Source organism: Enhydra lutris, unplaced genomic scaffold (assembly GCF_002288905.1).
Source record: "Enhydra lutris kenyoni isolate GAN:26980312 unplaced genomic scaffold, ASM228890v2 scaffoldscaffold84, whole genome shotgun sequence".
Taxonomy (NCBI): Eukaryota; Metazoa; Chordata; class Mammalia; order Carnivora; family Mustelidae; genus Enhydra; species Enhydra lutris.
The window spans coordinates 4,962,556-4,986,501 of record NW_019154168.1 but is presented as its reverse complement, the minus strand read 5'-3'; the positions used below and the strand labels follow the sequence as shown (position 1 = coordinate 4,986,501).

The following is a 23,946-nucleotide window of genomic DNA, read 5'->3' as shown; positions in this document are numbered from 1 at the left end:
AGTCACAGCTTTTTAAATTCTGATTATACTAACAGCTGTGTCATGTTGGAGTCCGGATCTGATGAATACTTTGTCTTCTTGGGCACTGCTTTTTCTTGCCTTTTGGTATGCCATATACTTTTTTTTCTTTTTGAAAGCCAGATATATTGTCGAGTAATAGGTGCCAAGACAAACAGGTCTTTAGAGCGAAGATTTATGTTAATCTTGCTGGGAGTTGGACTGTATTTAATGCTTCTTCTAGCTATATGTACGAGACTTCAAATTCCTTCAGAGTCCTTGTTTTGGCTTTGGGACATCCTGTATTTCTTCTCAGGCAGTCTGGGGTCTGCAGCCTACTCATCTATATTAAACTGGGGACTTATTGGTGTGTTGTAGCATGTGAAAGAAGGGAAGCATTCTAAAATCTTCTAAGTCTTGGTCTTTTAGTGGGCTTGTCTTGAGCATATGGCTTTCACCAGTGTTTCTGGGTCTCATTGATGGGTCCGGTTCTCCTCCCAATGCTCCTGTTCTTCCTGCCTGCGGTGTACATGATCTATTTCCTTCATGTCCTCTCCCCTGTTGACTATGGAGTTTTTCCCCCTTGTAGGTGACACAGGAAGGCTGAAGGGAGCTAGAGTGAAGAGGGATTCCCTTCTCCCAGTTGCGGTAAGCTTGCAGTATTATACCAAGGCCTTCTATTGCAGAGTAGGAGTAGGGACAAGGACCTGGAAGCGCTAGAACAGTAGAAGTATGAGAATATTAGAAGTAGTAGAATATTCTTCCATTCCTACTGGGGTCTGAGGGGTATCTTTCTTGGATCCTCAGATCCATCCTGAGAGAACCTGCTGGCATTCCTGGAGGGAAAGTGTGTCCCACTCCCACCTCAGCTCATGACCCCAGCTCACGACTTTGACCCCAGCTCATGACTTTGACCTGCAGAAGTTTCTCACTCTCACAGTAGTCCATACTCAATGTCCAGCAATCTATCAAAATTACCAGGTAAGTGTTCTTGCTCATTTAAGGCACCCAGCAGCTTCTGCTCCAGGTAAGTATCAGGTGCTGCATCTCTGGTCGTGTCCATCCCTGCAGGCATTGGAGAGGTTGCTTTTTGACCCCAGTTCTCTGAGAGGTCCAAGAGTAGTCACTGATTTTCAATTTTTCTCTCTATAAGGAAGGGATTGGTAATTTCTGTTCTTTACATGTCAGAGCTGAACATGTATTTTCTTGACTAAGACTCCCTACTATTGGGAACACAGGAAGTAGTTCAGTGAGGACTGAATTGTCCTTACACTTGGCTTTGGTCACAAAATGAAAGGATTCCAGTGTAATCATAGTATTATACCCAAACACTATGGTGTAATAGTCATGCATAGCATTTACTGTGGGTGGAGGCATTTTGACAGGAGTTTTTTGTGTAATGAATGATTAGCATGGGGATTAAAGGAAGAATTTAAGAAGAGGCTAATCGAGGCATTGCTGGAGAATTATAGAGAGTAATTTGATTGGGGTGGTGGGATCCACAAGAATCCGTAGGAACTGAGGCTGGAAATATTAGGATATGTCCAAAGTACATCTGGACTAGAAAATGTTTTATCAAATTCTGTGGTCAACATGGAGTCACTAAAATATTTCATAAAGGGTAACAATGAATGTCAACAGTTAATCTAGCAAAATTATTAGATAAGCTGAAAGGACACTGGGGTAATAGTATCAAGCTCAAGATTTGGTATCGGATGAGAAATGAAAAGGTAAAGTTGAGAAGGCTGTGATCTCAAAGGTCAGATCAGACACTTGAGAGGTCAAATCCAAGAACCCGGCTTACAACGTGAAAAATCTGAGATGCAGTCAGAGTTTACAACAGAGACTAGATTCTGGAGTCACTGCATGGAGGCTATAGCTTAAACTTTGAATATAGATGTGGTTCTGGGAAGGACAAGAACTGGGGTTAGAACCTTTGGGAATGGGTACAATTAAGGGGTAGGAGAAAATGAATTTAGCAGTGGAAAAGCCAGAAAGGTGGGAGAAAAACTAGGATGAGATACAAAGCAAACTAAGGCAGAAGATGTTCCTTTTTTTTTTTTTTTTTAAGATTTTATTTATTTGAGAGAGATAAGTGGGGAGGAAAGGGAGAAGCGGGCTCCCTGCTGAGCAGGGAGCAGGATGCAGGTCTCAATTCCAGGACCCTGAGATCATGACCTGAGCCGAAAGCAGACACTTACGTGACTGAGTCACCCAGGTGCCCTGAAAAAGTTCCTTTTTTCTTCTAGCAATGTCTGGCCTGTATGGTCAGATGCTGAACTGGACAGACACACCCAATCCTGACAGAGGAAAAGAGCTTCCTGTATGACTTGGCTTGAATGACTTGCTTCTTGCCAGAACTGAATTCTTTTTACAGTGGAAATAGATGTAAATGTTTCATAAGAAGTGGTTAGTGTTTATTAGGTAAAAGTCCACATTTATGAGATAAAGCTCCATTCTTGGAATTCACCCAGATAGGAGAGTGCTTTGTGGTGGATATGAAATTGTGGTGGTAGTCAAATTTTGTATATAAAATTGCCATGCCCTCAGAGGTAACTGCAAATGATTTACTCCAATGAACAGTCTTCACAATATATGAATTTCTTTGCAGCTCTGTATTTGTATGGAGTGGCCGCTATATGTATACATACCTAAAACACAAGCCGATGCTCTACGCCAGGTCCTGACTGGCTTGTTCCTCCTGCTGACCATGCGGTCAGTGTTTAAAGGACAACAGGAATCTTTGGTAAATCCCTGCTATAGCAACAAGACAGTTTTCATCAAGTTTGTGAAATGTAATTTTATTAATTAATAGAAGGGCATGTCTGACCAGACACACTGTTCCCAAATAAATAAAATCTCAGCATCATTAAAAGCACACAAACACACAGTTTAACAGGGTACAATACAAACTCAATTGAGATGATGTTCTTACTTGCATTTACTAAAAATCTGAGAAAGACTGTATTAATCTCTAAATAATTATCTTGCATAAAGAGAAAAGTAGAGCACAATTATTCTGTAGAAGTTTCTGGGAGTGACAATTTGAGAAGACTTCGCTTTAAAATATATTAAGGTACATCACAGGTCAAATCACACTCTTAACATTACAACATGGAATTGTACTTAATCAAAAATAAAAGTGGCTAAAGAAGGCTGTATACTTTCTTTTTCTAACATTATGCTAATTTCTATTTTTGGCATGAGTTAATAACCTTTTCCATTAGTAGGAAAATGTGCTCTGCAAACTCTCGGAGGGCACCACGGCCACCATTGCATTTGCAAATATATCCAACGGCTTTCTGGGCAGTAGAGCAGGCATCAGCAGGCACGCCGCTAAGGCCCACTTTCTTCAAGCACTCCTCGTCAGACACTTCATTTCCTACCAAGTGAAAGAAACACTGGGTGAGAATTTAAGGAGACAAAGAATACTCAGTTCTAATAATGCAAACAGCAACCAGTAAGTAATTCTGGTGGCTTCAGTAAGACCTCAAGCACTGCATATAAGAATACCCCAGATTATTGGGTTATGGACTTTGGAGAGGGTATGTGCTATGGTGAGTGCTGTTAAGTGTACGAACCTGGCGATTCACAGACCTGTACCCCTAGGGTTAATAATACCTTATATGTTAATAAAAAAATAAAAGATTATTTTAAAAAAAGAAGCATTTACAAGTGTAATTGAGGTCTAGGATTTTCTGTAAGCAATTCAGAATCAACTCTTACCAGTTAAAGAAGGAGAATGGATTATAATTTCTGATTGCTATGCATATTAGAATTATGAGAAATTCTATAAGTAAAATATGAATTATCTAAACTTTTCATTAAAAAAATCCCAAACACATGCAAGAACCCCAAGTTTATGTGGAATGATTATCAATGTTTTCGATCATTTATCAGTGTTTTTCTCTTTGCCCCACCCCTTAGTTTTTTAGAGGGAAGGCTAGGAAGGAATTCTTAGACATCATGTTTTTACCCCAAAGCTCTTCAGCATCTACCTCTAACACGTATCTATCTCTAATAGGTACGTCTCTCTCTCTTTTTTTTTTTTTTAAGTGAGACAGTATCATCAAATTAACAATACCCACAATTCCTTAATATCATCTTGGGGCACGTGGGTGGCTCAGTTGGTTAAGCATCTGCCTTTGGCTCAGGTCATAATCCTGGGGTCCTGGGATCAAGTCCCATGCTGGGCTCCCTACTTAGCTGGGAGTCTGCTTCTCCCTCTCCTGCTTGTGCTCTCTCCCCCACCCTCTCTCTCAAATAAATAAATAAATAAATCTTAAAAAAAATATCATCTAGTAACTTAGTGTGTGCTCAAATATCCCATTGTCTCAAATTTTCTTTTTTATAGTTGATCTGTTTGCATCAGAAGCCAAAGTCCACAACTGGATTCTATTGATCTATATCTTAAGTACTTTTAATGTGTAAGTTTTCTTTGATTATTCGTTGAAGAATTACCATCAGACTGACAAAACTATACCCTTTCTCCACCTGCCCTGCTATGCTCTCCCCCTTTCTGTTTTGTGTTGATAGGATGAATTTCAGAAGCACCCAGTACCTCAGATTCTCCATTCCTAGTAGAATTATTAGTATACCATAAACCAACTACTACTAATAAAATGCTTGTTAAAAAAAGTTTTAAATCTGTTCCACATTAATCTAATGAAAATTTCTAAATGATTAAATGTATTGAAATCTGAATTTTTTCACTGAAAGATGATGAAAATTCAAGTATTTGATTTGAATAACCTACCCCTGAAACTAGCTATGTTTTGTAAAATTTACCTATATAAGTGTTGATATTTTTAAGGAACAAATTGTCATACGTTTGTGTGACCCATGCAAAGTAGTGTTCTGATCTTAAATTAAAATTTGGAGTCTTTTCTTATTTTCTTGTTTTCTAGCCTCTGCTTTTTATAGTTTTTTAAAAAAAATTTTTATATAAGTAATGCATATTTTTGCTAGAAACATTTTTTTAAATCAAGGCAAAAACCAAATCAATATCATCCTAATTACCACTATTTCTGGATAATCACTATATTTTGGCATATGCAATTGCATGATTTTACCAACATAAGTGATACACACTATTATTACTACCTGCAGGCACTATATTAGGCATCCTATATTATTTTCAATTTTCTTTCCAATAGCTTTATAAAGTTTGCTTTGCATTTATACTATAAATAGGAAAACCAAGGTTTGGAGAAGCTCGCTGAGGGTTGCATGATACTTAGTACACCTGGAATTTGTTGTATGTGCCACTAAAATTGTTTTCTCCTTACAAAAACCAGATCATTTTCTATCAAGGGCTCTATCGTCTTCTCCACTGAATCTGCACATGAGGTTCAAAGGCTATTCCTGAAGTCCTCAGATGACCTGTTCCCAAAGCATTCCTGTGCTGCTTCTTTTGAGGCCCATGTTACCCTTGTAACTACCTATCTCACACATGGCTTATGTCATATGTATTTCAATAACTTGTCTACTTTAATATCTAAAATGTAGACATGAGACTGCAAGCTCGGGAGGCAATCTCAGCAACCGCCCCTAAGCCTGCACACAGCGTATCTGCTAAATGCCACCATGAAAACCTTGACACCTGACCCTCTCAGTACAGATTACATGGTTGCAGGGCATTCCAGTTTGTGGATGTTTTATGCTTGCAGGATATTTAAGTGGGCTCTTTTTTTTTTTTTTTTTTTTTTTCTCCATTAGTCACTCATTTGTCCAATTTCCTTCCTGGAATTGGAACTGAAGAGTTAAAACTTGGAGCACTTTAATAAAGCAAACACCATCCAAAGTGTACTTCCTGTATGTTAGGGATCTGCTAAGTGCTTTACCCAGATTACCTCATTGCTTCCTATGACAGTCCTATGACACAGGTACTCTTAACCTTTCCAGTTTACAGGGGAGGAAATGAAGGTTCAGCTTACCAAAGCTGACCAGTCAGGTGTGGTCTGACTCCAAAGCCATGTGTCAGTAATCATTCTATTAAGATACAACTGATATGTACTATCAAACTAACCCCCAGAAAGCCCATCCCAAGTTAGCACTTTCCTCAGCGGTGCAGAGAGTTTCTATTTCTCTACAATTATGCCGATCTTGGGAATTTTCTTTATTTCTCTATTTCTTTAAAAAAGAAAAGAAAAAGAAAAGAAAGAAAAAAGAAAAATCCTGGCCCACTTTATGATGACTGAATAATAAGATACCAACCAAGATATGCCACTTCTTTCCAGCACAGGCCCATTTCTTTTCTCCACTCATCCAGAACTGCCAGCTTGTCTGGAACATTGACTTCCATTTTGCAATCCAGTTTTAAGGAAGAGAGTGTCTGCTTTGAACATGCCCTTTCTGAGATTAACCTCACCTTAAAAAATAAAGAAAAGAAAAGAAAGAAGGGCAAAATGAGTAAATAAACAAGTATTTCCTAATAAAATAACCCACCTGGTAAATAATATGAGTCACAAATGAGTGAACGACCAATTAAGTAAAATCAACTGCTATTTTAAAATGATGGATTTTTACAACATTTTCTAATAGTCCAATAAAGGTAAAAGACACTGTTTTCTACAGTGGGAAGGAACCTATCTGCAATTTAAAAAATATACATTGTCTGATACTAACCTAAAATTCTCCTATAATTCAATTTATCCAGAGGAAAGTCTACAACTTGTCTCTTGTGCTGCTTAGGTACATACACATACTTAAGATTTCTAGGGAATTATAAGAAATTATCTTAGCTTTCATTTTTGAAAATATATTAAGTTATTTTGAGTTAAAATATTCAATCATAAGAATAAGCTAATCTTTAAAAATCCACAAGATATTTGCTTTTTTCCCTAAATCCTGATACCTATTTTTTATGAAATTTTTCTTATTGAAAGATCCTATAGGAATTACTAGACAGTTACCATTTAAAAATAATATGTTTACTGAATAAACAAGAAATATTCGCTAATTGACAAATTCCTAATTTTATTCATCTAAGAGTAAAGGTATGACAGTTTTCTAGCCATGTGAAGGCTAAATTTCAGGTATTTTAATAGAGAATACTAAAAATTTAAATCTATTTCCCTCACATGTTCTTTGACCCTGAATCATCACCTTGAAAAACATCACTATATTCAGGGGGCACATACCTCAATACCACTTTTCTTTAATAAACTTATCCCAATAGCATCTTTTACATCATAAGATATTATTTCTTTTTGGTCTCCTGATACATAAATGTGGCCATTGGTGAGACATCCATCAATATTGCAAACCAAAAGTTTTATTTCCTTAAGCTTCTCTTTGCCAAAATAGCCATATCTAAAAGAAACCAAAATAGACCTCTGAGTACAAATGCAATACTAATCACTCCCTCTCAACTGGCTAACACCAGTAAACGTAATAACCATTCCCACTCAGTTACTCAAACATTACCCTTCACATTTACGTCACATATACATTTCAACTTCCAGTGCAAGACCTTGAGTAGAGTGGTCTAACCAGACTATGTGTTTCTCAAGTTACTGAATAAGCCATCTATAGGCATGTTTTATGTGTCTGTCTTCCACACATGAACAGACTAATTACAAAGATCCTAAAATGTCTGGAGTATCAAAAATTAGTGTCTAGAAAACTGTACATATCTACTAAAAGTATGTCAGGGTCCAGTGCAAAGGCTGTGCAAGTCTTGTTTTTACCTTAATACTCTTTGTTCTGCAATAGGCCAATCAATATCCACATCTATATCCACACTGTGCTCAGCTCGCATTTCGTAGTATGCCATTTTTCCACCCTAAAGATGGTATAAATGCCATGAGTACTGTTTTTAACATTTATTCACAATTCCAAAAAGTTTATTATAATACAGAACAATGAATTCATTTCATTTCTACAATACTGAGAAAAAAAAATAACCGAGCAAAATGACATTCAACAAATAATTTTTTGAGGGAAAACCTTTTTGTTTGCCACATCTTCAAACCATAGGCCATAATATTCTTCAAATTCTGTCTACACAGTGCAAGCTTCCCATTTTTAAGTAGATTTCTATTTTAAGAGTGAAAAAAGCAGAAATAGCCATCTTCTAATATTCTGACAAAAAATTTTCTAGAAATTGCCTAATTGTATCCCCTTCCTCTGATAGTTTTTCCTGTCATCATCCAAAGCAGTATAAAGATTTTCAGAACTTATGTTCTAATTTGCAACTGAGTGGCAAGATTGGGGAGGAAAAATAACTGTAGTATCTATTGTACAGAATTGTCTTAGATCCCTGAACTACAGGTAGGAGTGGACATTAATTGTCTGGATCACATGTGGGCAAAGGGAGGGACAATTTCCTGATCTGGAGGTCTGGGGGCAAAGGGGGAGGCCTTTCCTATGACTGTGAAAATCTGAATATCAAAATCAACTACTGGAAAATTTCGTTTTTTAGAATTGGCAGTCTCTTCATAAATCTTACGATGAGATAGTTCATTGTTCTCCACACTTTAGGAAAGGGTCAAGTAACAGTCATCTTAGCATAGAGTTTGGAAAGAGTGCTATCTACATGTGTCAAACCTAATTTTTCTGAATACTCAAACTTAACTAAACAGTCTACAGTTTGCCTATATACTGCCAGAAGATTGTTAAAAACCCTCTTACCTCAGAACGTAAGTCACATTAGAATTTTTACCATAGTAAGTAGAGGGTATTTTTTAAATGCTGATTTTGAGTAACATAAGGACCTGAATCCAAATCCCAATAGTACCACTTCTACCTATGTATTCCCTGAGCCAATTATTCCCTTTTTTTAAAGCAGCCATTCCCTTCTCTATAAAATTGGGCCAGGAATGTCTCTTTATTCCATTGCTATGCAAATTACATGAGATACCCTTGGGGCGCCTGGGTGGCTCAGTGGGTTAAAGCCTCTGCCTTCAGCTCAGGTCATGATCCAGGGTCCTGGGATGGAGCCCCGCATCGGGCTCTCTGCTCAGCAGGAAGCCTGCTTCCTCCTCTCTCTGCCTCTCTGCCTACTTGTAATCTCTATCAAATAAATAAATAAAATCTTTAAAAAAAAATTACATGAGATACCCTATGTAAAGTGTTTTGTACAGTCCTTGGTACATAGTAAGGGCTGAATAAATAACTGCTATTAACCGAAAGGAACAAATACTATATGATGCAACCATGTAGGCTCTAAAGATGTGAGAAATATCCCCCCCTCCCCATTTTAAAATGAGAGCAATGAGCTTTGGAAAAGATAAAATGTATTTTCAAAGCCACATAGTTAGAGGTAGAGAACTATAATCTGGCTTTCCGGACACCCAGGTTGGTGATCTTCCACATCTACTATGTTATTTTGTCTCTTTTTAAAAGCAATAGATTTTTATTCAACTATACAACCACAACCTGATGGTAAAAAACCATGGATTAAAAAGAGAATTTTGAATGGAATAAAATGAAAATCAGGACATGTGTATAACATTCAGTATCTGATTCATTTCTTAGTTGTAGCAGAATTCCTTGCTTATTCACTGAATGGATTCCAAAGATTAGTTTATTGTAAACCTACAGGATAAAGGCCTCAGATAATAAATCTTATCAGTTATTGCCTTTCCTCTAGGAACTGATATTTTCCTTTATGTACTGTGCCATACGTCTTCCTTAAAACTGAGTTATACACATAAAAAGGTTTAAAAGATTTTTGCAGAATGAAGGCACAAACCTGTAAATAACCCATCTCTATCAAATGTCTCTTAGCAAAATAAAATGAGCCATTTTCATATAATTCTCCATCCCAGTCTTGTCGACGAGGTCGTTTAGCTGGATTCAAATTCAGAGGCTCAGTCACTTCACGAACTAAAAGCAAAAAGCTATAGTAAGTCTCTGTTGCTTTGAATACTGAGTATTCATTTAGTAGTTTTTAAAAATAAACTGAAACTGTAAAATAGATTTTTAAAGGAATAAAATCTCTAATGATGCTGATGATTTATCTTTGGTAATATTATTTAATAAGTATTATCTAATCATAGAAAAATAAAGTATTTTACAGAGGAATTCTAAATAATTGAGATTTTAAGGCACTTTTAAAAATACAAGGTTCTGGAAGGACATCAAGGCAACCTTAAGGCAGCTTCAAAAGGACTGAACGTGGGCGCCTGGGTGGCTCAGAACGTTGGTCCTCTGCCTTCGGCTCAGGTCATGATCTCAGGGTCCTGGGATAGAGCCCCGCATTGGGCTCTCTGCTTGGCAGGGAGCCTGCTTCTCCCTCTCTTTGCCTGCCTTTCTGCCTACTTCTGATCTCTGTCAAATAAATAAATAAAATCTTTAAAAGAAAAAAAGGACTGAACTTGTCATACAATATCCTTACTTGAATATTTTAATATAGTTCTCATTATTAAGTATTTACTTCTATAGAAATACAGTGTACATGTTTATACAAGGTGGTTGAGAAATTACTTACAGAGAGTTATTACAGAAAACTGAAGATTTCCTCATTAAATTATTGAGACTTTTATATTGATAAAAATGTTTGTATATTACATATTCTTACCAGTAACTTAAAAATACACTAAGCATAATAATAAATAATATTTACTTATTACTATCCATGGTAATGAAGGCTCAGTGATATCAGCATTAGTAATTACAACATGATGTAACAAACGAAGCCCTCAGTACTGGTAAATAGGGATCCTCTTGCCTTTTCACTGTATTTTTTCCAAGCTGTGTTTATGGGTGTGTATTGACATGCATACATGATTCTGTGTGTGTGTGTGTGTGTGTGCATGTGTGTTTAAAGCTGGTGATTATTCAAAATCTTTTTTATTCAAATTTTGGTTGTCAATTGTGTGAGCAATGGCTTCTAGAAATTACTTACTTCCCTAACTAAACCATCCTTTTTTCAATCCTAGTCCATCAGTGCTTGATAAAATCTAGGAAAAATATTCAGCAAATATACACTGATTAGCTACACAGGGTATAGTTTTACAGGCACCGGATACACAGCAGTGAATACAACTCTTTCCTCTTTAACGGAATGTGCAATCTAGTGGTGGAGATAGGCAATAAACAAACTAATTCAAGTGGTGCTTTGAAGGAAAGGAGTGAGAAGGGCAAGTCTTTTCTAAGTGAACAAGGATCAGTGGCTGCTTTCTCTCTGGGGATATTTGCTGCATCTGAGGAAGAAGTGAAAGAAAGATCAAACTTGGCATAAGCAGAATGACCTTGCTGGGGTAAAGAGAAACCAGAAGAGTATTTAATGGGCCCTGTAGACTAGAATCACAGATTGACTTCTATAAGAGCCCACCCACTTTTTCCCCTGCAGGACGTTTCCTGAGTGAGCTGAGGCACAAGAAACTAGGGATGGGCTGGAAGGCAGGAGAGATCATTAGAGTTTTGTGGGGCTTAGATCCCAAAGTCCTGGTGGCTTGGGGTTGTCAGGAATACATACAAGATCCATCTCCTGGCCAGACATCTGCACTAAGAGGTAAAGTGAAACTAAAGCTCAAACCCATCAGCAGAACTCCTAATTGGATCAAAGTGAGTAGCTCCATATCCTATCTGCCTGACAGAAGAAAGGGTGTGCCCTCCCTAGAGGAAAATAATACATACAGACCCTTGAACAACGCAGGGGTTGGGGTGCCAACCACTGACATGGTCAAAAATCCACATGTAACTTTTGATGCCCCCAAACCTTAACTACTAAGAGCTTACTGTCGGCCAGAAGCCTTACCAATAACATAGTCAATTAACACATATTTTGTGTATTTTATGTATTGTGTTGTTGCAATAAAATAAGCTAGAGGAAAAAATGCTACTAAGAAAATCATAAGGAAGAGAAAATACATTTACAGTACTGTACTGTATTTATTGAAAAACACTGTGTACAAGTGGACCCGTGCAGCCCAAATCCGTGTTGTTCAAGGGTCAACTGTACTCCAGTCTCTATATCAGGCAGATGACAAAATACGAGTCATTCTGAAGAAGCAGAAATATATTACCCATAACTAGAGAAAAACAAACAGTTGTAGAAACAGAACTATAAATGACCTAGATATCGGAACCCACAATCGAGGATTTTCAATTAACTATCATAAATATGTTAAAGATATTAGAGGAAAAGATTTTAAAAAGATAAAAAGATGGAGAATTAAACAGAGAACAGAAGGTCTAAAAATTACTCCAATGTACATTCCACAATGGAAAACACACGTATCTGAAATAATTCACTGGACAGGATTTATAGTGCTCTGGACAAGTCAGAGGAAATGATCAATGAACTCAAATATGTCAACTGAAATTGCTCAACATGAAGGACAGAGAGAAAAATCAACAAACAATACAGAACAGACTGTGAAAGACATGTGGGCCCCATAAAACTGTTTAAGACACACTTAAATCTGAGTCCCAGGAAGAGAGGAGAAAGAAAATGTGGCGAAAGAAATATTTGGAGATAATGGCACAGAATTTTTGGAAACTAATGACAGATATCAACCTACAGATATGAGAAGTTCAGAGAATTCTAAATAGGATAAATACAACAAAACGACAGCAATACAAATTGGAGTCAACTATGAAAAATTAAAATAAATGGAAAAATCTTAAAAGCAGCCTGAGGGAAAAAAGACATCATATTTAGAGAAACAATGATCAGAATAATAGCTGATTTCTTTTAAGAAACAATGGATGGCAGAAAATAATGAAATGATGTATTAATGATGCATCTTCAAGAGTAACATCTTAAAGATGCGATCTGAAAATGCTGACAGAAAGAAAAGGCAAACCAAAATTTTATATTCAATGAAAATGCCCCTTACAAATAAGGGCGAATTATAGACGTTTTTAGACAGACAAAAGCTGAGAGGAGCTGTTACTAACAGATTGTACACTATAAGACAGAAGCACATGTAAGTGGTAAGAAATGAAGAAAAACAAAAAAAAAGATAAATATGCAGGTGAAGATAAGTGACTATTTTAAAATAACTTAAAGTACCATTAACTATTTAAAATAAATAGAACAACGTATCATGGCTCATAATATATATAGAAATAGATTATGTGACAATAGAACAAAAGGCAGGGGCTAAATAGAAATTTACTATTGTAAGGTTCTTAGTTATTTGTGAATACAGTTATCTGTAGTTATTTGTAACTACAAATTAGTTATTTGTAGACAGTAACAAACTAAGGGTACAGAGTGTAATCTCTTGAGCAGTGCTGTCCAATAAATATAATGTTTATATAATATAATTTTAAGTTTTCTAACGGCTACAATTTTAAAAAAGTAAAAAGTGATGTTAGTTGTAATAATAGATTTTATTTAGCCCAAGTATCTAAAATGTTTTTAACATGTAATAAATATAAGAATTATTAATGAGATATTGCATATACTTCTTTCATACTAATCTTAGAAATCCAATGTATATTTTATGCTTAATGCATATCTCATTTTGGACTAACTACATTTCAAGGGTTAACACTGCAAGAGGCTACTATATTAGAAGGTAAGGTTCTAGCGTGATGACAAAAAAAATACAAAAAGTTATACAGTATAAAATGGAACAATTTTTCAAGTATTGATTAATCCAGTAGCACTTTTAGTGATTTTATAAACAAGGAACATAAGAATAGACTCACAAGAAATACCATTCTGGGTTAGAACCACTATTCATCAATAGCATTCTATTTCATAGTGCTTCTAAGAAAATTTATAACAAGACAAAGGTCTTGTACCTAATATTCACTTCTTGATGTTAAAAGACATTTATTCGAACATATCTAATTTACTTAAAAATACTTACAGATCTAATTTTTATGGCTTTGGCTTTGTCATCTATTTAACATACATATTTCTTGGACTTCTTGAACTTCCATCATATACCATATAAAGCTCAATATTCAGTTTAACACTGGGCTTCCTTGATTTGCTTCAAAAATTTGTTTCTTAAGCTTTAGTAAGAGCCTTCCTATAAATTATTTCCTCAGAAATAAAAATTTCTGAGAACTGGTAAGTTCGAAGTTAAAATGTATAGCTTAACACAGAACATGGCACAGAGAAGACAGTATTTACTGAATGCAATGAATCTGTAAATGTATTTACTGATGTATTTCATTGGTTTGGGTAACGTTCAGATTTTGAGACTGGAGAATCTTATTCTCAGCCCTTCCATCCTCTTACTTGCTCTCTTTTTCTGTGCTGTCTCCAGTTTCATTGCTCCAATTTTACTCATATGCATTTCACTGTTTTCTTGAAGTCACAATAAGGCAGCTCTACTATACTCAGCAAATGCCAGGGCACCTAATAGAAATCAAACTGCCTTTCCTTACATATGTTACATTTACCTACTTGTTGGTCATCCTATTCTTTATTCCATATTTTACTAGCTTACCTAGCTAGAAATCAGACTCCTGCGTCTTCTTACATTAGACAATCTAACAAATTTTGGGAAGCAATTCCAGAATTCATTCTTGAGGTCCTCCAGAACTTTTTGATAGATTTCTATCCCCACAATCCTATTGTGATTTATATGGAGTTTACCAAGCAAGTCTAGAACCAACACAGAAGTATTTCACATCTAGAAAAAGGACATGCCTGCCTCAAAAGGCAAATAGAGTGTTAAAATGCCCATTTGTAAAAAGTAAAGCAGGGAATTTGGTCTGTCTTGTCTCAATAATCACAAGACTTAGAACGATTATAAATGTCATTACCTACTACAGTTGTTAATCACGTGTTGCTCCCTTCACTCCTAAAGAATATTTACATATGAAAAAGCGGATTCTCCATAAAAGCTAAAATCAATACTGATATAACAGATTACCTCCTTTCTGAATTTCACTCCATCGAAACTGATGGCGTCTCACAACAGAGAAAACGGAATCATATCCTTCTTCTCGAATCATTTCTGCAACTTTTTGAAGGTCAGTAGGATGTAAACATGGAGAAGTTGCTTGAATATTTCCTACAATGTCAACCTCTTAAAAAGAGAAAACAAATGAAGAGGACATCAAAGTTCTTTGCAAGGAATACAAAGATCTTAAATTCAAATGTGAAAACAAGTCTTATGAAATAATAAATTAGAAATTACATAAAATTTTGAATAAACTATCAAATTCATACCATTATGATAATTAAGAAATTCTATGATGGCATCTAGTGAGGTAGAACTGTCTTTTGAAACTTCAGAACTCCTTCGATGAACTTGGGCACCAAATTGTTTGGCCACATTCTCAATTTCATCATGGTCTGTTGAAACCCACACACTGGATAGATAGTAAAAAATAAATATAACAAGTCAAATCATTAAGAAAAACCACTAAAGATAAAAAGGAGCTCTGAAACACCAACATACATCTTACATGATGTTAGAATAGTTTTTATACCATCAAAAAAATTACAGATCTAACATAATATAAAATTTAAAGAATTATATTTTGTATAATATATATAACACTTTATTAACTGTCTGAATAAAAATATAGTAACAAATATACTTTTTGTTTACATACAAAAATATTTGTATTTGTATTGTCTTATGTCTTATTTATTTATATAAGTATTATTTGTATAGCCCTAGATACAGTTTTATAAAAATAGAAAAAAATGACACTTGGTATATTTAAGGCTACTGGTATATTAAGTAAAATAGAAGTTCAAATCTAAAGGCAATTAAAAAGATCTTGCTTCTTATTCCTCATTCAATCTAAGTTAGTGTGTGAAGAATTTTAATATACTTGCCAAGAAAAAAAACAGATTTGTATTAGTCAAACCATGAAGCTGAAAGAATTTCAATCTTAGAAGCAACGTAATGCCTAGATTGGGCTCAAAATAATCAGCTAATCCAACTCTCCTGCTTTGCCGATAGTGGGTATACTATAAATATATGACACAGAACTGACAGAGTTTTAGCCATTGATAATTACAGACATGGAGAATGTGAGTTGATTGCCTCTGGGACATTTAACTTAACTGCACCTTTCACCACATCTTATGTGGTTCACCGTTTAGACTTTCTAAGATGATGACTATGAGTAGAATGCTACTTCGGGGAAGTGTGCCAGTATCTACTGAAGTTAAGTTTCCTGGACCTTCACAGATTCCCTTTGCTAGAAAAAAAAGATGTGAATATTCTAGCCACAATGTTTTATTAGTGATATTACACAAAGACAGTTTAATGACTTGTAGTCTTTGGCATATGCATTTTTCTTTTAGCACTTTTATTCAACATCTACCAGGGGGTAAGAGGAACTGCATGTTTCAGATGTCTATGCTCAATTGTCGAGAATGAAAAGAAAGTGAGAAACTATAGGAATTTTTTTTAGGAGATAGAAGTTTACTGAACACCAAAAAAAAAAAAAAAAAAAAAAATCTAACATTGCCAGATTTTACTTATTGATTTCCATTCTTCCTTTTAATATTTGCAGAAGAAAGATTTAAATCTAAAGATAAAGTCGATAACCTCCCTAATTTTTTTTCTTTTTTTAAAGCCTAGTAAACACAATGAGCCACTGGCTAGGGATCAGATATCTTATATTTACTGTCAGTCTGTGTGAGGCAGAACACAGAAGTCCCCAGAAATATTTGGGGGCAGATATTCTACTGGAGAAATGTCATAGTCAAAGGTGTATAACAAAGGGAATTACCAATGAAAACCTAGTTTTAAAATAGAGAAGGTGAAGGGAGGATGGTTAAATGGTAAATACAGTAAGGAGTGAACAGGAAAAGCAAAAGAAATGGTCTTTTGACATCTAATTTATGTCACTAATTGAAATTACTGATGTCACTTATTATCCTGATTTTCTATAATGAAAACTCAACACCACAGGATTTGGAGACATTTTTGAAATGCTTAAAAGGCAAATAAAAAATAACAGAGGTTTTGGAAGAGATTTGTTTTTCCTTCCTCCCTTTTATCATTCATTTATTTTTTCATTCATGAAACGTTTACTGAGTGCCTATTATGTTTCAGGTTCTACTGCGGACATGTAGTCCATTTTCTTGAGAAACTTTCAGTTCTTAGCCCATTGGTAGAGACAGAGGCCAACACAGTACTGAAATACTCCTTAAACCAACAAGGGAAGAGAGGTAAGGAAGCAACGACTAACCTCTCTACAATGCTTTATTTTTACAAAGCATTTTTATAGTGCCTGCTCCATAACATGCTCAATCTATATGTGTTAATAAATGAAACATTAAATGGTTAACAGCATGGGATCTGAAGGAATGAGTCTAAATCCTAGCTCTGCCACATATTAGCTATATGACCTCAGGCAAAATCCATCATCTCCCTAGGCCTCGATTTTTAGTAAAGTGCAGGTGATTTAAAAAAAAAATACCAGTGATAGTAACAGTACCTCATACCATTGTTAGAAGGATTTAATACAAACCACAAGCTATTCAAAATAATAAAATAGGAATGGTAATAAAGGCATACATACATGGTCTCATTTAATGCTCACACTGATTCTGTTGGAAGGAAAACTGAAGTTCTGAAAGTCCAAATGCCTAATTTATATGTATGAAAATAGCATCCCATATGTAGACTTAAAATACAGTGAACATCATTTATTAAAGGGGTTATGTAAATAGATCATTTTCCTTTGGTTTAGGGGAATCAGAAGAGAGAGGGCAAAATGAAAGAGTCAGCAAGTGAATAAACAGGTCAATAAAATGTAAAATCAAGTACAGAGTAAATATCAAAGCCTAATGCTAATGACTTTAGCCTCAAATGAAGTCATATTCCATCTAACAGGATGAACAGGAATATCAACCCTGATGCCTGTGAATATTATTTCAAATCACAAAATGCCATCCTAGGAGTAACACAGCATAGGCTTATTATTTAATCACAAATCCACACCTACGAATGAAACTAAAGTTCCACGCTTATTATTATTTTATTTATTTATTTATTTTTTAATTTATTTCACAAAGAGAGATCACAAGTAGGCAGAGAGGCAGGCAGAGAGAGGTGGGGAGGTGGGAGGTGGGAAGCAGGCTCTCTGCTGAGCAGAGTGCCGGATGCGGGCCTCGATCCTAGGACCCTGAGATCATGACCTGAGCCAAGGCAGAGGTTTTAATCCACTGAGCCACCCAGGCGCCCTCCAGGCTTATTATTAATCATAAATCCACACCCTACAAATGAAACTAAAGTTCATTTTTTTCCCCCACAGTATGTTAAGTAACATTCACAAAATCAATTTGTTCTGAGGTTTACTAACACAGCACTGAACCACTGCTGAAAACAAGCTCTTACAAACTAACCTCCAACGATAACTTTTTACTAAATGAAAATAATTGTCTTAGCATTTTTCTCAACTGCTATCCAAAGTAGTATGCAAAGTTAGCAACCCTGGAAGTATTGTTAGCTTTGACTCTGAGCAGGGCAGAAAAATCTGCCTCAATGAACAAATCATGGTTTTGAACAAAATAATCTCCTAAACATCTTCTAGCCCTGAAAAACACAATTGGGCAGCTGCAATTTTCTTCAATTCCTTCCTAGGGTAAATATTTATCAAAGAAAGAAAATAGAAGGTGAGGGGCAGCAAGGTTGCTCCAAACTTGGACCATAGCTTCAGAATAAATCAATTAAATCCAAATCAACACATTTTAATTGAGGTTCCAATACATTAAGCATACCAAGGTAAGTAGGAGTACCTGCTCACAAGTACCTCTTCAACCCAGTAGAGTAAGGGTCATCCCAGGCCAAATCTGGCTCCCAGCCTGCCTATTTTAATAAATAAACTTTCAGTGGAATACAGCTATACTCATTCACTTATGTATTGTTATGGCTACTTTCACAACATAAAACAGAGCAAAACAACAGAGATAAAGTCTGAAATATTTAGTATTTAGCCCTTTATAGAAAAGTTGGTGGACCCTTGAAATAGAGAGTAAAGACACAGTTCCATTAACTCTTCAAGGTGAAAGTGTGTCAGCATTAGAAAGAATTCTGAAGATCATTACAACTTTTCCATTTTACAAGTAAGGAAACTGTGGCCCATAGAAGAGATGAAGATTGTAAAAACCTCAACAAGGGGGGAAAATGTCAAGGACAGATCACACGGTAGACACATTCTAATGGCTGTATATATACTACTTCACTTAATCCCCTCAGCAAGCCTATGAGGTGGATACTTAAGTCCATTCTGCAGACGAGGAAACCGAGGCACAGACGTTAAGTGATTTACCCAAAGTTGCAGTTAACATGTGGTGAAGCTAGAAACTCAAATCCACAGTTTAACTCCAGGGTCTATGACCTTACTTCATTGCATAATGCGTGCACTAAAAGAAGGTCTGAACACTGCTGTTCTGTGCGGAAAACAAAGACACAGTTACTTTCCACTAAGGAGATCAGCAAAAACTTCACTGAGAAGTAGTGCTAGTCCCCTTTTTTACCTTTTTAGTTGAACTTTTCAGATCCCTAGAAAGGATGCAACATAGCAAACAGCTATGCAACCTAAAGAAAGGAAAATCACTTTGTTACACAGTATTCTAAGTTTGAGAAGGCAGAGTCAGACGATTACGCTCATTTTGCTGGTTAAGGAAAATACTGGTTTTATTTCTTCTAATTACTATTATTAGTATAGTAACAGATACCATAGGTGGCCTGAAGTATAAAGTATCCTTCCAATTGTCAAGATGCTTCCTCTCATCTAGATGTGCTAAATAAATTGGCATAGAAAAGGTTTTTAGGAATCATTTATTCTTTCGTGGAGTTTTGTATAAATGTATTTTAGTAAATGGAAACAGGAAAATTACTGCTTAATATATAACATATATTTTCCAATCATTTTGTAGCAAAATCTCCTACGTCTGCTATAAGGGTATTTGTTAGGTTTTGACTCCCAGCATTTACTCCCCTTTGGTAATCATATTCCAATTTTTCTCTTGATGCAACTGTCACATTGTGCCTCAGGCGACGCTCCATCACTGGCTCCAACAGCGGAAGAGGCAGCTAAACTGTACCAACATAAGCACTGGGGACCCCAAGAAACTCTTTGGTTAGACTTAAGCCTGTAAGGAGTAAAATAAGGGGGTAAATAAAGCTGGAGAGCAAAGCAGAAAGGACGGCTTTGATTTGTTAACTATGGCAGTAGGGAAAAGAGTCTAGTAGAAACTGAACTCAAATCCCCCCAAACAAAGGCTGGAGACTTCTTAAAGGCTGGAGTGTTAAGGAAAAGGTATCGCAAGCGTGATAGAGGGGGTTAGTCCCTGTCACTAGGCCATCTGGGTTTGTTAACTGGTGCTTATCCAGAGAAGAAACACACTTAACTTTATGATGGAGGCAAGGTGCGAGTTGAAGCAAGGTGCCCATGGAATTTAGGCCCTTAATTCTCCCACAGGACTAAGAATGAATAAGGGTTATCTACTAGGATGTTTCCATTTCAGAGAGACAGTTTTGGGTGGTAGATTTACATTCCACAGGCTGGAGAGGGGTTTATAATTTTAAGTTTTCAAAAGTAGTTGTTCTGAGATAGGGTTCAGAGGCTACCTGCCAATCACCAGGTTGTACCTGAAACAAACAGTAAATTATCCTGGCAGCACTGACCTTTCTCAGCCATTTTAAGGGGGGCTAGGATCATCCTAGAAGCATGGCCTGACGCTCCTGGAAACCATACTAGAGTTTGGACAAGTCATTATGTGCTGAGAGTTTTGCAGTTCTCAGCACAATCACCTGACACCATAAAGGGAGAGCCTACCTAGAAGAACTAAGAAATGGAGGATTCTGGTGACAGAGTGCATCATTCCCTTACCCTGCTTTATTTTTCTCGAAAATACTGTCACCACCAAATATAGGATACACAGTTTGTTTATTGCTTGTCTCTCAAAATGCAAGCTCCATGAGACTAAGGAATGACTCTTGCTACTGCTATCACCTCTGGTTAAGGACACAGTACAGTGCCAGTCACACAACAGATGGTCAACAAATATTTGCTGAATGAATGAATCATTTTAGCCTTTGAATCTCACTGTACCTGAAACAAGCCTTACCCTTTTTTGTTAAGCCAGGCTGAAAGGGGGTTCCTGACATGTAATCAGTGTTGTGAGTTTTGTTCTTAATTTACTGTGAAAGTGATTTTTGATCTCTACTTCATTTCACAAAAATGGCATATCCCTGTGGCCTGGATGCACTTCTCTCAGTCTTTTTTTTTTTTCCCCAGTGTGCACTCTTTATAAAGGTGAAAAAATTTCCAAAAGGCAGTAAGCCCCAGGGACAAGAACCATGTCATTTCATCTTGGTTATTTCCTTGGATGTGCATGGCAGAAATTAGGGCTCAGTAAATGTTAACTGAATTGAACCAAATTCTCAAGGCTTTCCCTATCTCTCCTTTGCACACTTCCTATTACATTGCTACAACAGTGTTATCTTCTGGGTGCCTACCCTATTTACCGCGTTCCACCCAGGGCTTCCCTTGGATTAAAACATTAAGAAAATTAGTAAATTCATACTTTTGGAGTATCTTTCTTTAAACAAGACTAGTTAAATGAAAATCATATGCCCATATATTAATGTGGGCAATTAAGATGCTCCAAAAACAACCACCTCTTCAAGAACCAAAGCCCAATCAAAAAGTTAAAATAATTTACTTCCCACAGTAACAAATTCAAGCATAATTAGGGTGAAGTTACTATGTGTAAACTCATTCCTGGCACAAAATTCTATCTCTGTTCTTTTATGAATGATATCAGCTTGTCCCTCCTGACCAAAATGGCATATGGGCAATGTCTCTGAATGATGCACAATTAAAACAGTCTCAGGGCGGACGAAGTTCCAAAGACACAATGAAAGCATTTATAAGCATATCATAAAGCAGCCTCCTGTACGTTTCCTCACTATCTCTTACCTATGGACAAATGCAAGGGGTTTTCTAGATTGTGCTGACTCACAGGCAGATAGCTTGGAGTATTTTGCAAAGGTCAGAAAGATCTCCAAGCTGAGCTTGAAACTAGAAAGCCTTGACACCTCACTCCATTCAGGAACCTGATGCCTCCCTAATCGATCGGCGCCAAGTGGTTATCACAGGCTAAGCAACAGGGGAACCCCAACGGCCTCTGCCTGCTGGCATTCACATGTCGCCACAGACGTTTCATAGGGGTGGCCTCCTTTCCTTTACCCGATGAGGTCAACCAGGGCGGTGGAGACGGCTGAAAAAGGGGCAATCTCCCCTCTGACGGACAGCATGCTCAAGGGCAGGCACAGGCACTGTCCCAGGTCAAGACTACGAGCAGCGCCGGAACAAGGAAGAAGCAGGAGCACGTCCTCCCTGCGCTCTCACGCGGGGACCCCACACCCCGGATCTTGCACACCCCTTCCAAGAGCAATTGCCCAGGGAGCCCCAGCCCTTCCAGCAGCCCGGCTCCCTCGCCCGACCCCCGCCCAGACCGCGCCGCCCACTCTCGCACATGCGCACCTCTGGAAGACCCCCGAGTCCAGGGCCGCACGCAGGACCCAGCCAATAAGCGGGACCCCCGCCAGGTGCTTAATGTTCTTCAGGGGGATGCCCTTGCTGCCGCCCCGGGCCAGAATTAGGGCCGCCAAGTGCGGGGGCTTCTCCACGCCTCGGCCCTGGCCTCCGCGGGAGTTGCGCTGCAGCTTCGGCGGCCGGCCCCGGGAGGGCCGCCCCCGCGGGTTGGACACGGAGGTGGCGGCCCCCTTCTCCACCGAGTCCATCTTCCTCCCACGCCTTCTCCCCAGCTTCTCCACATCCGGGAGTTCTTCCCTCGCCACCTCAGCTCGGCGCCGCCCGATCTCCCCGCCCGAGCACTCGCGGGGGTGGCTGTGCCAGCTCCTGGCCCCGCCCCCGCCACGGCCCGCCTCTCCGCGGGGCACGCCGGGAATTGTAGTCCGCGGCCGTGTCGCCCGGGTCCCGTAGGCGGAGTAGACTGGGGCAGAGGGGACCCCAAACCCACGCCAGGCACTGAGAGTCCGGGGATTACTGGAAGGAAGTGCAGCTTCTGGGGGGAGGGGTGGATACTATACGGAGATTTCTCAACTAGGCAGCATACATTATAGATTTTTTGGTAAGGAACTTCACTTAAGATAGTGGGTTTCCCACTGCACACTCAGATGCACCTTAACACGAATCAATCTTATATTTAAAAATTATAATTGTATATTTTTCTGCTGTGTTCCTGACTCTGTATCCAAGAGATTACCTCATTCAAATGTCTTACAGGCACCTTAAATTCAACATTAAAAAACCTCAATTCTCTATATGGGCTCAAAATGCTCCTACATCGGCATTTTCCATCAACATCACTGAAAATCTAGCATTGAAAACTTGGAAGTCAACCTTGACTATTCCCCTACAGTGCAGTAATCACCTGTTCTTGTTTTTTGTGGTTGTTATTTTGTTTTACTTGCTATAAATCTTTTCCTTTTATAAATTGTTACCTCTATTATCTGGTGGAGCTTTCACTCACATCCTCTGCATTGCGGAGGTGGGTGTGTGACTGAAGTGGTGTATATAGTATCTCATCTTCCTGAACACAGTTGTGGTCTAGGGACAGGCAGGTGACCAAGCAGAGCCCAGTGGAAACCCTCCCAGAGACTGGGGAAGAAAGGATCTTTCTCTTGTTGAGTTTTTGGGTATTAAGAACATTATAAGTCTGATTCCTTATGGCAGGATGAGGGAGGGGGAATAGGAGGGTTTGCTGTTCTGAAATGGGCTGGGAGACCAAAAAAAAGCGGTGTCAAGACATGCAGGGAGAAGAGAGAAAGAGCCCTGATGGTATCATTTAAACCTCTTGATCCACCAAGAAGTTCAAAGGCATGTATCCACATGCAGACGCAATCTCTTTTTTATAGATTTTTGAGAAAGTGTCTCTGACCTAACACACATTTTGTCTTCACCACTTTTGTAAGCCTGTATCTAGAAATCGAGAGTCTCCTTGTCTAGTAGAGGCTAACACATCCAGAAGGCATGGGACATGGTATTGTCATTTCTTTTCAAGGAGGGGAAAAAGGCCTTTGT

At 37.7% G+C, this 23,946-nt stretch overlaps 1 protein-coding gene across 1 annotated transcript; it reads right to left on the bottom strand.

Moving 5' to 3' along the window:
* Positions 1-2,777: 2,777 nt before the first annotated feature.
* On the bottom strand, positions 2,778-22,725 carry LOC111161354 (cytidine monophosphate N-acetylneuraminic acid synthetase). Its single transcript, XM_022524955.1, has 8 exons — positions 22,384-22,725; positions 15,089-15,231; positions 14,790-14,945; positions 9,695-9,828; positions 7,689-7,783; positions 7,140-7,311; positions 6,214-6,367; positions 2,778-3,379 (listed from the first exon to the last, which is right to left on the bottom strand). The coding sequence occupies exons 1-8, from the start codon at positions 22,641-22,643 to the stop codon at positions 3,189-3,191; spliced, it is 1,305 nt and encodes a 434-aa protein (XP_022380663.1). The 5' UTR covers positions 22,644-22,725; the 3' UTR covers positions 2,778-3,188.
* Positions 22,726-23,946: the final 1,221 nt, after the last annotated feature.